Source organism: Aquarana catesbeiana, linkage group LG04 (genome assembly GCF_042186555.1).
Source record: "Aquarana catesbeiana isolate 2022-GZ linkage group LG04, ASM4218655v1, whole genome shotgun sequence".
Lineage (NCBI taxonomy): Eukaryota > Metazoa > Chordata > Amphibia > Anura > Ranidae > Aquarana > Aquarana catesbeiana.
Window position 1 is genome coordinate 616,295,518 of NC_133327.1, and position 14,454 is coordinate 616,309,971.

At 42.9% G+C, this 14,454-nt stretch overlaps 1 protein-coding gene across 1 annotated transcript in view; it reads right to left on the reverse strand.

The window, feature by feature from the left end:
* LOC141140786 (calpain-13-like) overlaps positions 1-14,454 on the reverse strand; it is a 196,101-nt gene that overhangs the window by 42,278 nt on the left and 139,369 nt on the right. Inside the window, exons 17-18 of the mRNA XM_073628284.1 lie at positions 9,875-9,917; positions 1,923-1,985 (exon numbers count right to left, since the gene is read on the reverse strand). Coding sequence (XP_073484385.1) covers positions 1,923-1,985; positions 9,875-9,917 — 106 coding nt within the window. The remainder of the gene's footprint in view (positions 1-1,922; positions 1,986-9,874; positions 9,918-14,454) is intronic.

Below are 14,454 nucleotides of genomic sequence, written 5' to 3' on the forward strand. Positions count from 1 at the left end.
CAAAAAAATCTTCAGGCATCTTCTTGAACAGTGCCTGTGGAATGCTTTCATTCTTCTAAAAAAAAAAAGAGTGACAGGACTGTGATTCATGCAGACTTCATTTGGAAAGTTGCCGAACTTATATTTCTCAAGCACCAAACACCAAGCACTGTAAATAGATCTGGACGTTGTGCTGCTGGTGTTGTGAACCCGGAACGCCTGACAGGTCGACACTTTATGGACCACATTCCAACGGAAAAGAAGGCAGCACCCACAAGGATGTGTGTGGTTTGCTGCTCTAAACGTGACGACACAGGAAGGAAAATCAGAAAAGAAACCCGGTTCTACTGTCCTGACTGTGACGTCGGACTTTGTGCTGTACCCTGTTTTAAAAATTTCCATACCCGAGATGTTTACTAAAGCAATATGACTACTAATATTGCACTCTTGTTTGGCCAAAAAAAATGTCAGTGTTTTTGATTTATATTATTTACTAAAATTGATTGAATAAAAAGTATTTTTACTATTATATTATTATTTGTTATTATTTATAGTTATTTATTATATTATAATTTATGATTTTGTGTTTCAAACTTTATCATACCTGGGATGTCTACTAGACTCTTGTTTGGACAGATTTCAGTGAGATATTCCTAAGAATTACAGGCCTACAATATAAAACGCCACATTTCCATGCAAAAATAATGGTACCGCTTTCAGCACCTAAAATTTGAAATAATCATACCGCCAGGGAGGTTAATACAGCGATCAGTGCGATTAAAAATGCATTGATTACTGTAAAAATGTCACTGGCAGCGAAGGGGTTAAGACTAGGGGGCAGTGAAGGGGTTAATGTGTGTCCTACTTTGTGTTCTAACTGAAGGGGGGATGGGACTGTGCAGGGAAACTAACAGATCGCTGTTCATACTCTGTATGAACAGACGATCTGTCAGTTCTCCCCTCAGAGAACCGGAAACTGTGTGTTTACACACACAGTTCCGGGTTCTCCGTGTGCCCCGAGCGATCGCGGGAGCCCGGCAGTGATCCAGACCGCAGGGCACTCGCATCAGCTCAGGGAGCGAGCAGGGAGCTGGCGCACGCCTAATGGCCACAGGGCGACGCGGTGTTACATAACATCCTTTCGCCCAGCCGTGCCATTCTGCCGCAGTACAACTGCAGCGGCTGGTCGGTAACTGGTTAAGAAGCAACCTGATGTTAAAGTGTATATCTGGGAAAAATGAAAAAAAAAACATATTTAGTACATCTCTGCAATACATTTACATTTTTCCCATAGAAATGCTGTAGGTGCAGAAAATAACATGTTGATCTACCAGAAATCCAGCGAGCATCTGTAACTGGCTGTGGTGAGCTGGAAATGCTGCATCTGCAGCACTGAAATCCCAAATGGATTAGTAGCCCTTCTTAGTTACCCCCTGGTGGACTACAGAACAACAACCCCCTCTTGATATATCCATAATGTTAATGGATGTGTTCTGTAGTCCTCAAGGGAAAGCTCAGGCAAGTCTTATGTCTGTACAACAGAGATGACTGTGTTGTAAGCTCACACAAGTTATGCGCTTGCCGGTCACCTGGATTTCTGGCAAATCAATGTGTACAGAAAAGTACTCTCAGCATTTGTAAAGGGATATTTTAAAAAATGTGCATTGTATTGCAGAGATGTACGGAATATGTTTTTTTAACTTTGCCTAGACATGCACTTTAATTTTAATTTTCAAACTTTCACAAGCAACAAAATAACAGCAGTAATAAGACAAACCTTCCTCCAGATTTTATTTTTTTGCTTTGCTAAGCAAAAACCAGGCGCTCAGTAAGGAAGTAAGGAAAAAAATAATATGAAAACATGACAAACCACAACAAAAACCTGAAATCACAAATGAAATGTATTGGCAGTATACAGTATGTGTCTCTAAAAATATTCCCACCTGGTCTGCGTAACGGGCAAAAACATTCTCATAGCTGTCATCTTTATATTTTTTTAAAACAGCCTGAAAAAGAAAAAAAATGTTAAAGCGTTGGTTCAGACTAAGCAGTCACACTACACCAAAGCAGCAGCCTATGCTGATCAGATCTTACAACCACCCCTCAGGCAACATACCTGTGGGCCATATTCTCAATAACTGAAGCCTGCTAGAAAAAATTGCCACTGCCTTGCATGGCTCTATCCTGACTATTACATGAGCGCCCCCTAGAACTATAGAAGGGTGTGCTGTCCTTTTCCCAAGGGCTGCACATGCACAGTTTGCTGTCTCTTGCCTGTTGAAGCCTCTGAGCTCATCCAAGCTGACGGGGAGAAAAACGCACTGAGCATGTGCAGCCCTTGGGAAAAGAATGGCGCACCTTCCTATAGTGCTAGGAATGCTTGTCCTAACAGCTGCTCCATCATAGTAGTAAGACGAGAGCCATGAAAAGCAATGACAATTGTTCTGGCAGGCCTCAGTTATTGCAATTATGGTTTACAGGTATGTTACCAATACCATCTACATATAGAAAAATACTTGAATAAATAAGTAAAAATATATATTTTTAGATGAATTTTAAATTGCTGGGCAGGGTGTAAAGTGCGGTAACCCATGCCAACCAATCAGATTTCATTTTCTGCCACCAGATCAGTTAAAAAATATTTTTTCAGTAGTTGCTACAGATTAAAGTTCATGTCCAGCCAAAACATTTCTTCTTAGTTTTGGAGAGAGTTTAGATTTTACTACTATCTGGGGCTCCATTGGAGAGCTTTACACTCACTACCTGTTCTTATTTTGCAAGACAGAAATTGAGCAAAAATCTTCAACACAGACAGAAATAAAAATGAATTTCTTTAGTAGAGAATGGGGAAGTGGAAGGGGAGGGGGAAAGGCTAGAACCCATCACATTTTATTTTTGTCTGTGTTCCTTTTGCAGATTTTCCCTCACTTCCTGTTTGCTGAAACTGTTGTCACCAGGACAGGAAGTGAGATTAAATCTCTCTAAGGCTTCATACATATGGATGTTTAACAGCTCCTGTGTCCTCAAGTGTAAAATCATTGACACTTTCCTATGCCTGGGGAGCCACGGGTGGCACATACCGTCATCAATACAAGTGAATATCTGTACAATGTCATACTCGAAAAAACGCTGATTGGTTCTGCATTGGTGTTTACACATACAAGCACTCAGGGCAGATTTCCCTGAACTTGCCATTTTCACGTTCAGGTAAATATGCCATATGCACAATTGCTGGTAAGTGCCGATGCAGAAGCAATCAGTGTTTACACAAGTACAATTCAAAGATGTTGCAATCACAGTTTTTCCATAATACCTTCCTTGAGCTTCCTCACTTTGACCAATTCCCTCTAGCAGCTGCACATACTTAGTTGATAGAAGGGCTAAACACAGAGGTAAGTGAAAAACCCATCATTATAACCACCTTGCCCCAATCCAGAGATGTTGCGGCAAAATTACATAGTTAGTCTGGCTGAAAAAAAAACATCTACAAAGATCAAAGATCTACAACTTTTTCTATGTAAACAAAAGGCCTATTTCTCTCAAATATTGTTCTCTAATCTGTGTAAATCTGTGTTAGTGAGCACTTCTCCTTTGCCGAGATAATCCATCCACCTCACAGGTGTGGCATATCCAGATGCCGATTAGACAGCATGATTATTGCACAGGTGTGCCTTAGGCTGGCCACAATAAAAGGCCACTCTAAAATGTGCAGTTTTACTGTATTGGGGGGGTCCAAAAACCAGCCAGTATCTGGTGTGACCACCATTTGCCTCACGCAATGCAGCACATCTCCTTCACATAGAGTTGATCAGGTTGTTGATTGTGGCCTGTGGAATGTTGGTCCATTCTTCTTCCACGGCTGTGCGAAGTCGCTGTATATTATCAGGAACTGGAACAGGCTGTCATATACGCCGATCCAGAGCATCCCAAACATGCTCAATGGGTGACATGCCCGGTGAGTATGCTGGCCATGCAAGAACTGAGATGTTTTCAGCTTCCAGGAATTGTGTACAGATCCTTACAACATGGGGCCGTGAATTATCATATTGCAACATGAGGTGATGGTCGTGGATGAATGGCACAACAATGGGCCTCAGGATCTTGTCACAGTATATCTGTGCATCAATAAAATGCACCTGTGTTCATGGTCTATAGCATACGCCTGCCCATACCATAACCCCACCACCACCATGGGCCACTCGTTCCACAACGCTGACATCAGCAAACCGCTCACCCACACAACGCCATACACGCTGTCTGCCATCTGCCCTGTACAATGAAAACCAGGATTCATCCGTGAAGAGAACACCTCTCTAAAGTGCCAGACGCCATCGAATGTGAGCATTTGCCCACTCAAGTCGGTTACGACGACAAACTGCAGTCAGGTCGAGACCCCGATGAGGATGATGAGCAGGCAGATGAGCTTACCTGAGGCAGTTTCTGATAGTTTATGCAGAAATTCCTTGGTTATGCAAACCGATTATTGTAGCAGCTGTCCGGGTGGCTGGTCTCAGACGATCTTGGAGGTTCTGGGCTGGTGTGGTTCAGTGGCGTCTTCAGCTTTCATATTTAGAGGGGGCACATGGGGGGACAGGGACAAAAGTAGGGGGCAACTATAAAATGCAATTTTATATATATATATATATATATATATATATATATATATATATATATATATATATATCCTGGGGCCCTTTACTATGATCCCATAACGGCCCTTTCACATGTTCTGCAGTGAGCTCCCTTCCTACTGTATTGGGCCCCCCCAGGGTGGCAGAAAACAAGAGATATATGTCACCAGCATACCAAGAAAATATAAGGGTCCAAAGCAGTGGGAGAACTATCAGGGTTGCAAAGGTTGTCTTGCCACCGGGACCTGGTGTTCTGCCACTGTGGGGCTTCCCAGCCTCCTCTTGCTGTCCTGCCCCTGCTATTGACAGCGCTGGTCTGGCATCTCTTGGAATTTACAGGCTGGTTCTCCTGTCCTAAGGACGGGAGAAATCAGTCTGTTTTTTTAGTAACTGAGAATCCTGGTGGAGTCCTTCCTGCAACTTGCTTTTCTCCCTGCCAATGAGGATGCAGGGGAAGGAGCAGATCGGGCAGCCGTGGTTGTGTGAGCGCTCACATTATGCAGTGTCAGCGAGCAGAGGGAGGGGGGAGGAATCACCTGCAGGAGCTTCACCTGCAGGAGCTGACTGGGGATGCTCTCCCTCTTAGACATAGCCTTTTTGGGAAAAAAAAAAAATTAATTGGGGGGGGGCACATGGTGGGGCACAGCATAATGTTGGGGGGTCAGGGCCCCCTCTGCCCCCCTAGGGAAGCCATTGGTGTGGTTACATGTGGTCTGTGGTTGTGAGGCCGGTTGGATGTACTGCCAAATTCTCTGAAACGCCTTTGGAGACGGCTTATGGTAGAGAAACGAACATTCAATTCAAGGGCAACAGCTCTGGTGGACATTCCTGCAATCAGCATGCCAACTGCACGCTCCCTCAAAACTTGCAACATCTGTGGCATTGTGCTGTGTGATAAAACTGCACATACTGTATTAGAGTGGCCTTTTATTGTGGCCATCCTAAGGCACACCTGTGCGATAATCATGCTGTCTAATCAGCATCTTGATATGCCACACCTGTGAGGTGGATGGATTATTTAGGCAAAGTAGATGTGCTCACTAACACAGATTTAGACAGATTTGTGAACAATATTTGAGAGAAATAGGCCTTTTGTGTACATAGAAAAAGTCATAGATCTTTGAGTTCAGCTCATGATAAATAGGGGCAAACACAAAAGTGTTGCGTTTATAATTTTGCTCAGTGTAGTTCAACCAAAAGAATAAAAAATGAGAAAAAAAAACCCCACACAAATAGAAAGCCTTCATATACACAATCCTATACCTACAGTTGATCCAAAGGAAGGCATGAAAATCCCAATACAGCATGATCCAATTTTCTATGGGGAGGGGGGGATCCTTCCTGATTCCCCAGGAGGCAATCGGATATTCATTGGATCAACTACCCCTGGTGCTTGTGTATTTAGGAAAGAATCCAGTCATTTTTTTTACAACAATCTACAGAGCTGACCAGAACTAGTTCTTGAGGGAGTGTATTTCACATTTCCACAGCTCTTACTGTGAAGAAGCCTTTCCATATTTGGAGTTTAAATCTCCTGCTAGATCACTTCAGGCTGGCTCATTTGCAGGTATAGCTATGTAAGACAAAAAATAAGGTAATATACTGTTTAAAGTCCATTAATACACTGTTCATTTACTAAAACTACAGAGCTCAAAATCTGGTGCATAGTAACCAATCAGCATCCAGGTTTTTTTTGTCAAAGTGTAATTTAACAAGCTGAATTTAGAAGCTGAATGGCTACCATGCACAGCTGCACCAGATTTTGCGCCCTCCAATTTTAGTAAATCAGCCCCACTATCTCACCCTGCTCTGCACATGCGCAGTTACACTCTATTTTTTCAGCGCTGTGCCTAAAATCAGAGCCACTAGAAGCCAATCTGCTGACAGCCTAAAGATTTACTGCTGCTCAGGGACTCTGGGCATCAGAAAAATGGTGGCCTCCAGCAAGTAGAAACAGGAGCAATGCTGGAGGCAATTTACAGCACACACTATTTTTGGTAGCATAATTATTAATGGGAAATGTATGTTCCTTGCTAAAGAACATTATTTTATATCAAGTTGTTATGGGTAAAGTTCAACTTTAATTTGCTTCTTGAGTTTCTTCATGTAAATAATTCCCTCAAGCGACTGCACATACTCAGCCGATATAAGGGTTAAACACAGAGGTAAGAATAAAGCCCACCGCTGCATCCACATTGCCCTGAATCCAGAGTTGATGTGCTCCCAACGTTCTTCCTTCATGTCTCTTTTGAGCTTCTTCACCTTACAATTTCCTCAAGCATCTGCACACATGATAGGAGAGCTAAACCCAACCTAGGGATGGATCACAAGACGAAGCTTCATGCTGTCAAACACAAATGCACAAGCTAGACTTTATTGTGCCTTTACTTCGGTGTCAAGTAAAAAGTAACATTCCATCGTGTGGCTCTGGGGAGCCCCAAAGTTTTTTGTCACTGTGATTTATAGCAATGACCTCTTCAAGGTCACAAACTCCATTCATTCCCCATCACTGCTAATGAATAATTACAGCAGAGGTAATTAACTTATTTAATTAATGTCATGGGGAAAATTGCAGACGCCAATCTGACCTGTTTTAATTACCCGATCTCCCACTGTGCTCATTGCATCTCTGTGTGAATCGGATCTCATACAGTGCTAGAGAGAGAAACAGCTAGACAGGCAGTATGGGGATGTGAGGAAGAATCTGTGCATATTTCACTAGTAATCTTCAGCTCTATAAAGTAAAGTTGGATACACACTATACAGGTTTCTTTCGATTTTTTCCTTTAGATTTACCAAAACCATAAAATATGAGGTCAAATCTTAACAGTTTTAATTTGTATGCAATCAGGCAGGCACTTGCACTACATGGTTTTGGTAGATCTAAAGGAAATCAAACAACAAAAGTTGCATAGTGTGTGTCCAGCTTTACTCTTCTAAAACACAGGTAAGATGCCTTTCACATGGGTGCCATCCAGTCCGTTCAGCAGGGGATCCATGAAAAGATCCTTGGCTGAATTGGAGCAGAACTGGATGGATGTCCGGACCCTTTAAATCTATGGTCGGATGTCAAAAACTTGAGTCTGTTTACAGACTACCTATGGTCTGTTACAATTAGGGCAGAAAAAATGTAAAAGGATGCAGACCCTTTCCATTTTTTTCCAGACCTGAACCGGACGTCCGTTTATGTCCACCATAGACTTACATAAAGCTTCTGATCAGGTCTACCGAACAACCAGCAGGTGGACCTGATCGGATCGCTTGTGTGAAAGGCGTCTAAATAGAATAGATGTGGGGACATACATAAGAAGTAGCAAAAACAAGATAAAAATTAATAGTCCTTCAGTCTTAACCTTCAATTTAGATATTTCCCCTGCCACTAGATGTAGTTTGATGGCCAGTGTCATTCCACCCACTTCCGCCTAAGCCAGTGACTGGGCAGTGTAAGGAGAAGCAGCACAATGATGAACTCATCTCTCTGTCATTCTGCTCTCTATCAGCATGATCCTTCTCAGCTCTTGAACTGATAGGCATCTCTTTCATTCCAGCCCTGCTTTAGAAGGACTGTAAGAGGCTGATAACAGGTAACTTATTAATGTGACCTGGGGGTGAGCACCTTACTGAATTGACCCCCACACCCCTACTATGCAAAGGATTTTGATGTTTTACCTGTCTTTATCCCATTTCCCTTGGATCTGTGCTTTTCACATTTGAACGTGGTCTTGTTATGAGTTTCAGCCTTCACTTAGGTTGATCAACTATAACTGGAGAGTGCGAAACCTGGTGTAGCTGTGCATGGTAGCCAATCAGTTTCTAACTTTAACTTGTTCAATTAAGCTTTGACAAAAAAAAAACTGGAAGCTGATTTCTATGCAGAACTGCATCAGATTTTGCGCTCTCCAGTTTTAGTAAATCAACCCCTTCGTATCTCTATATTTTTGGTCAGCTGGAAATATTTAGGAGCATTTAGAAATATAAAGTTGGCAAGTCAATCTTTATTTACCTGTGGCTGTATCTTGTATGAATATTAGTGACGGCTCTGTTATCAGGATAGTGTATGACTTAGGCCACATCCACCCAAAAATGTTCCTGTGATTTTGGTCCCAGTAGATACTTCATGACCAGGTCACTATTCCTGTGTGACTGAACCCTGCATTGGTGTTACCATCTCACCTTCTAGGGGTTCCTGGCAGTCCCAGCGCTCGCCCCTGAGGCATTAGGCTTTATTAGTGTAAAAACACTACCTTTTAGGGAGTTTAAGGTTTTTTATTTTTTTTATGCCTCTAAACTGCATGTGCAGCTGTGCATGGTAGCCAACCAGCTTCTAACTTCAGCTTGTTCAATTAAGCTTTGACAAAAAACATGGAAGCTGATTTCTACGCAGAGCTGCACCGGATCTTGCACGCCCCATTTTTGGTAAATCAACCTCTATGGGTCCCTACACACATAGGTACTTACAGGCATTTAGAAGCAGAAATAAACAACACTTGTGCATTCAGGAGAGGAGCATTTCAGCAGAAGAAACCACCAAATGTGCCTAAACACTTGTAAATGTGTCTAGCCGCACCGTTTGGGCTTGAGCATTCATTAATTTCAATGGTCAGACTAAATTAATATTTTGGCCAATGAAATGAATGAACACCCAAACACCTGACACTGCCTAAACAAGCCTACATAGCTTTAGTTGCCTTTTTTAATGCTGATTTTCACCTGCCATGAGTAAATGCATTCAGAAGAGCTGAGCAAACACCCAGTGTGCATGAGGCCTAAAAGTCTGGCTTTTTGGCTTTTTCTTTCTGTGTTCTATATGAATTTGGGATGCAGTGCCTAGTACGACATCAGCTCCTGCCCTAACCATTCCTTTCTCAGCCTAGGCAAAGCCACTGGAGCTCAAGAATGGCTTTCCAATGCTAAAAGGTGGAGCTGTATTGAAATATTATATTGTTACTGTTTATTGTGACACATCAGGAATGAGTTCATGCAGACCTGAAAGGACCACTTCAAGAGAGACCCTTGGTAATGTGTTGTACAGGGAAGGACCATGGCTAAGTGATTATACATTACTTATACAATGATGATCTTTAGTCAAGGCAGTCTGCTTTCACAAGACTGTACATCACTGTATTGGTGACGTGCTGTACCAGAGAGGAGCCTTGCAAGATTTACACAAGTAAAATGAATGCTGCAGAAAGAAATGTTATGTAGACATTGTAATATGTGACAGATATTGATAAAAGCACTTAGCAAGACAAGTGGCCATTTACCGTAGGAGTCCGGCGGTTTACCCAAAGACTTGATTCAAAGTCGCTGCAAAATATCACAGAGAGAAGAAATGATGGTAACTTGTAATATGTGATATTATCACTGACTTATTTTTTTCATTACTGCTGTGTTTTTAAAGGAATCTTTTGCTAAGAAAATAATGCCTAGGCATGCAGCAGTTTACAGATAAGATAAAGGTACAAGTAGCTGTTGAGTCTGTCAGTATCCACATTACAGTAGATGTAAACCCAATCACTAAAATCTCATGTAATTTCAATCTTCTTAAATCTGCATCTTTCTATAAAGGAATCTCTGGTGATCAAACAACAAAGGTTCAGGCATTTATGGCTATGGGTTAACAACCATCTCCCAGTTGGGTTCCTATGTTGTCACCTTATCACTTGTGCCACTGGTGGAGACTACAAGTGGTCATGCCAATGCACAAGGCATAGACCTGGTCTACTGTTGTCACCATTAGGAAGCTGCTCCAGAGTAAGGATGTAAAGCTACCTCTGGAGAGAGTGCATGTAGACAGTAGGTGGCTGAAAAGGCCAGAGGAGACCAGCAATTCTAATATTGAAAAAAAGGTGAAATAGATTATTTGTACTTTAAAAAAAACCCTGTCACTAGCTTAAAATTTTGCAGGGAAAGGATAGAAACATCTAAATAGTTATTTTCAGTGTTTTCCCTTACTATAGCTTTTTTTTATTGCAATGTGCTTTTGGATGTCTACACAAGGGAGGCTTTGACAGGTAAATAACATTAAAAGGGGTTAACGGCACATAAAATATTATGGGAAGATTTTTGATAAAAATGAATGGTCTGGTGAAAGGATGTCTTAACCCAATTTACCATAGCCCTAAGTCCCAAGTGGCACACATACGCATCACTGCGTTGTTCTGGGGGCATGCTCAACCATTGCCCCCAAAAGTGTTACCAAGCTGTCACTGACAACTACAGAAGATTGGGAGCCAGTAGGATGGGCTCCCCATGACGCCGTCACTATGCAGCCAATCTGAGTGCTGCATGATTTGGATCCTTGCCTACTGGCCTCAGTTGTCACAGCCCACTTATATTTGGGATCCCTACAAGTTGGATCTATATCTTTGCACACCATAAGGAGGATGCCAAAGGCTTCTCAGACTCTCCACTGCCCCCTGCCTGCTCAGCAAACCCACCTAAGTGCTTCCACTTTTCCGCTATCATATCACTATGCCTGCCCTTTACCATCGGCTATGTAATCTACAGTTTGAATCTACAGACAGGTGTTGATGGAGCTAAGGGCTTTCTTACTTTTGTGTTATCCTCTGAAGAGCAATGCACATTGGATCGTTCTTATGAAGACATTTGACAAACAGTGAGGATTCATTATGTTGCCTTCTTATTGCCTGTTTTAACCCTTAAAAAGCTGCACCATCTTGCTTATCAGTTGAATATGCAACAGTGAAGATAAATGGTGCTGTACACCCCTGTCTGATCTGCCTTTGCAGCTTAAGCAGGAGCCAATGGGAGGTGAAATCAGGTGCTTCCAAGGGGTTTACTATATTGTGTGTTCTTTTAGATGTTTTAGACTAATGTGGTTCATTTTGGTTTGTTTTCATTTCTTTGTAAAACTGTATATCCTAATGTGAGATCATTGCACTATGTTGTATTATTTGTGTGTAGCACCCTGATGTTTAGGCAGGTGTATTTGCCTTGGCCAATTGTTAGGGATCAATTGAGTTCACCCTAAGTCTGGAATTGCTGCACTCCTCTCTTCTGCCACTGGGTGGCTAGGTATCCAGTGGCCTTAGATAAGACAAGGGCAAAGCAAGGACAGATTAGGAGTATATGGGGTATCCCAGCCAATGGCCAGGGGTCTTCTTTAATCCCTTGCCCTGCTGGAAGAACCTATAATTTTGGGTGGAGTCAGGTGCTCGGGCTTCTGTGCCACCTGGACCGCTGTCTGGGTGGACGTGTGTTGTGCTGCTAGGCGAGGGGTTTAGGTCTATCCCGGGCACATCTGGCTGCTAGGCTGTCTAAGGGCCTATCCAGAAGCAAGAGAGCAGCGTAGGGTTGGGATTGTGGCTTGCAGTCCAACCAGAACTGCCGGTTCTGCCGGCCGGATAACCTGTCATGGTCGGAGGTAGAGGGGAAGCTGTCGCCAATAAGGGACCATCCACCTTGTTACCAGGGATACAGTGAGTAGCTGAAAAAAGTACCGAAGCAGTATTCTCACCAACCGGGGACGAGGAAGAATTGGGAAACTTCAGCAGGTGCCAAGCCAGGGACCTAGCCAGCGGGGTGATGCTTGAGGGGTATCTGGAGTGCCAATCCAGGGACCCAGCAGGGAAGCGGGGGGTGACGCTTGAGGAAGATACTAAAGTAAGGAGATTAGAGGAGCTCACGGGATTCAGTGGCAGTGAATAAGCAAGTCTAGTGAGAGAGACTGGGAGCTCAGTGGACTGAGAATCTACAAGAAGTGATTATATAAAAGTAAAGGAGTTTGTTACAATGTGTGTTAGAAACTGTTCTAAGACTGTTGCCATAGGAGACAACGCTCCTGCACATGCAGATGTGGTGCCCTGCTGGGTTCCTTTCCCTGCATGGCTGTCTAGCTGTAGAAGTCTCAGAGTCTGCCAATTGACATTACAACTACCTAAGGGTGTCCTGGCCCTAAACCCTCTTTCCCAGAGTTCTGTTCAAGAGAAAATAAATCTCTTTGCATTCAAGAAATGTCTGGTGCCCACAAATCTATCTCACATCACAGCCACTAAGCCTTGCAATGCACTCTATACAGAAGGATGTCAGCTGTTCCTGGCTCTGGAGGTTCTCATTAGACTAAAGGAGGCCTGGGACCTTGCTACATGTGTTTGCCCTGCTGAGGTGGTATTCACTGGGGGGTAAGGGTTAACACTGCTGGTCAGGTTTTCCCAGGCTTTTTGAGAAATATTGCCCTCTGCTGGGGCAAACACATGAAAAGGGAGGGAACCACCTCTCAAGGGCATGGCAGTAAGTAAGACGGCTGGAGGTATGGTTCCAGGTCTCCCCATTTAAGGAACAGAATGCTCCCAAGGATGTGAACTACTTCTTGCATTTAACCACCTCCTGTGAGAGCCTAGTTGGGGTTTCCTAGGATATGGATTTATGTGACTGCTAAATGGACTTAAGGACTTTTGTGCCGTTAAAAAGGATGACTACCTCATGGGCAATTAGGGGCACCAGGAGAACAATTAAAGGACACTTAGAAGAATATGTACAGAAATGTGTATTGATGACATCTTTGGGGAACTGTTCATTTATTTTTTAACAACTTCAGTAAAGAATGTTTATTGTTATTCACTTGGCCTGGTCTGAAGTTACTTGAGGACAATTATAGAGGGGTGCAATGCATGTGTGGCGTATCACAAGAACAGGGCTTAATAAGGGAACAAGACAAGTTAGAGAAGACGCAGTACAATTGTCTAACATGCAGTGAAGCTATTCATAGAAGGCTATATTACCACTGTTAATTACTACAGTACTAGTGTCAAGTGCATAATCAGCCAGCTGGTCGGGAAGCGGAGCGACTTGGCAAAAGTGACAGAGGCTCTGGTAGAGAAGGAGCTTTTGTTCTTAGGCTCCTTCCATAGTGTTTGAATTCCCAATACTGGGTCCAACCCTGTGGCATGAGGTGTCCTAGGGACCCAGCCTGGGAGTCACGGAAGATGGAGTGACACCTCAGGAGAAGAGTATGCACAGGAGTACAGCTTCCTAGTATTCAAGGGAAACATACAAATCATGTCACTGGGAGTGAGGCAATGGGTTACTGATCTCAGAAATGCTGCACAAATAAAGTGAGAGAAGAGTTATGAAGCGCATTGATGAACTGTTATCCGTACTGCATAGAGCTTTATGAGGAACTGATGTCCGTAGTGAATAATGTAAAGGGTACAGAAGTTGGGTCGCAAATTAGTTAATTATGTTCTGTTGGAGAAGTATCGCCATTAACTTGGTGTGCTGCCTTAGAATCAACCTTTTGGTAAAAACACAGCCCAGCCACATGTTTTTACATCCCCCCAACAGCAAGAGTAAATGAGGCCTACAGGAGATTGTGCAATCAGACTGTGATTTGTGTAGTCAGCTACCAATAGTTTAAAGCTGTACTCCAGGATAAGCAAATATTGTATGAATACAAGAGCCATATGTTTTCTTGAATCGTGTGCTTTGTACAGTTCCTTGAAAAAGTATTCATACCCCTTGAAATTTCCTTCAGTTGTGCCATACTCTTTCCATTTTTGGATCATGGATTGAACAGTGGTTCGTGAGATGTTCAAAGCTTGGGATATTTTTTTATAACCCAACCCTGCTTTAAACTTCTCCCCAACTTTATCACTGACCTGTCTGGTGTGTTCTTTGGTCTTCATGATGCTGTTTGTTCACTAAGGTTCGCTAACAAACTTCTGAGGGCTTCACAGAACAGCTCTATTTATACTGAGATGAAATTACACACAGGTGAACTCTATTTACTAATTAGCTGACTTCTGAAGGCAATTGGTTATGGGTATCAGAGTGAAGGGGGCTGAATACAAATGCACGTCACACTTTTCACATATTTATTTGT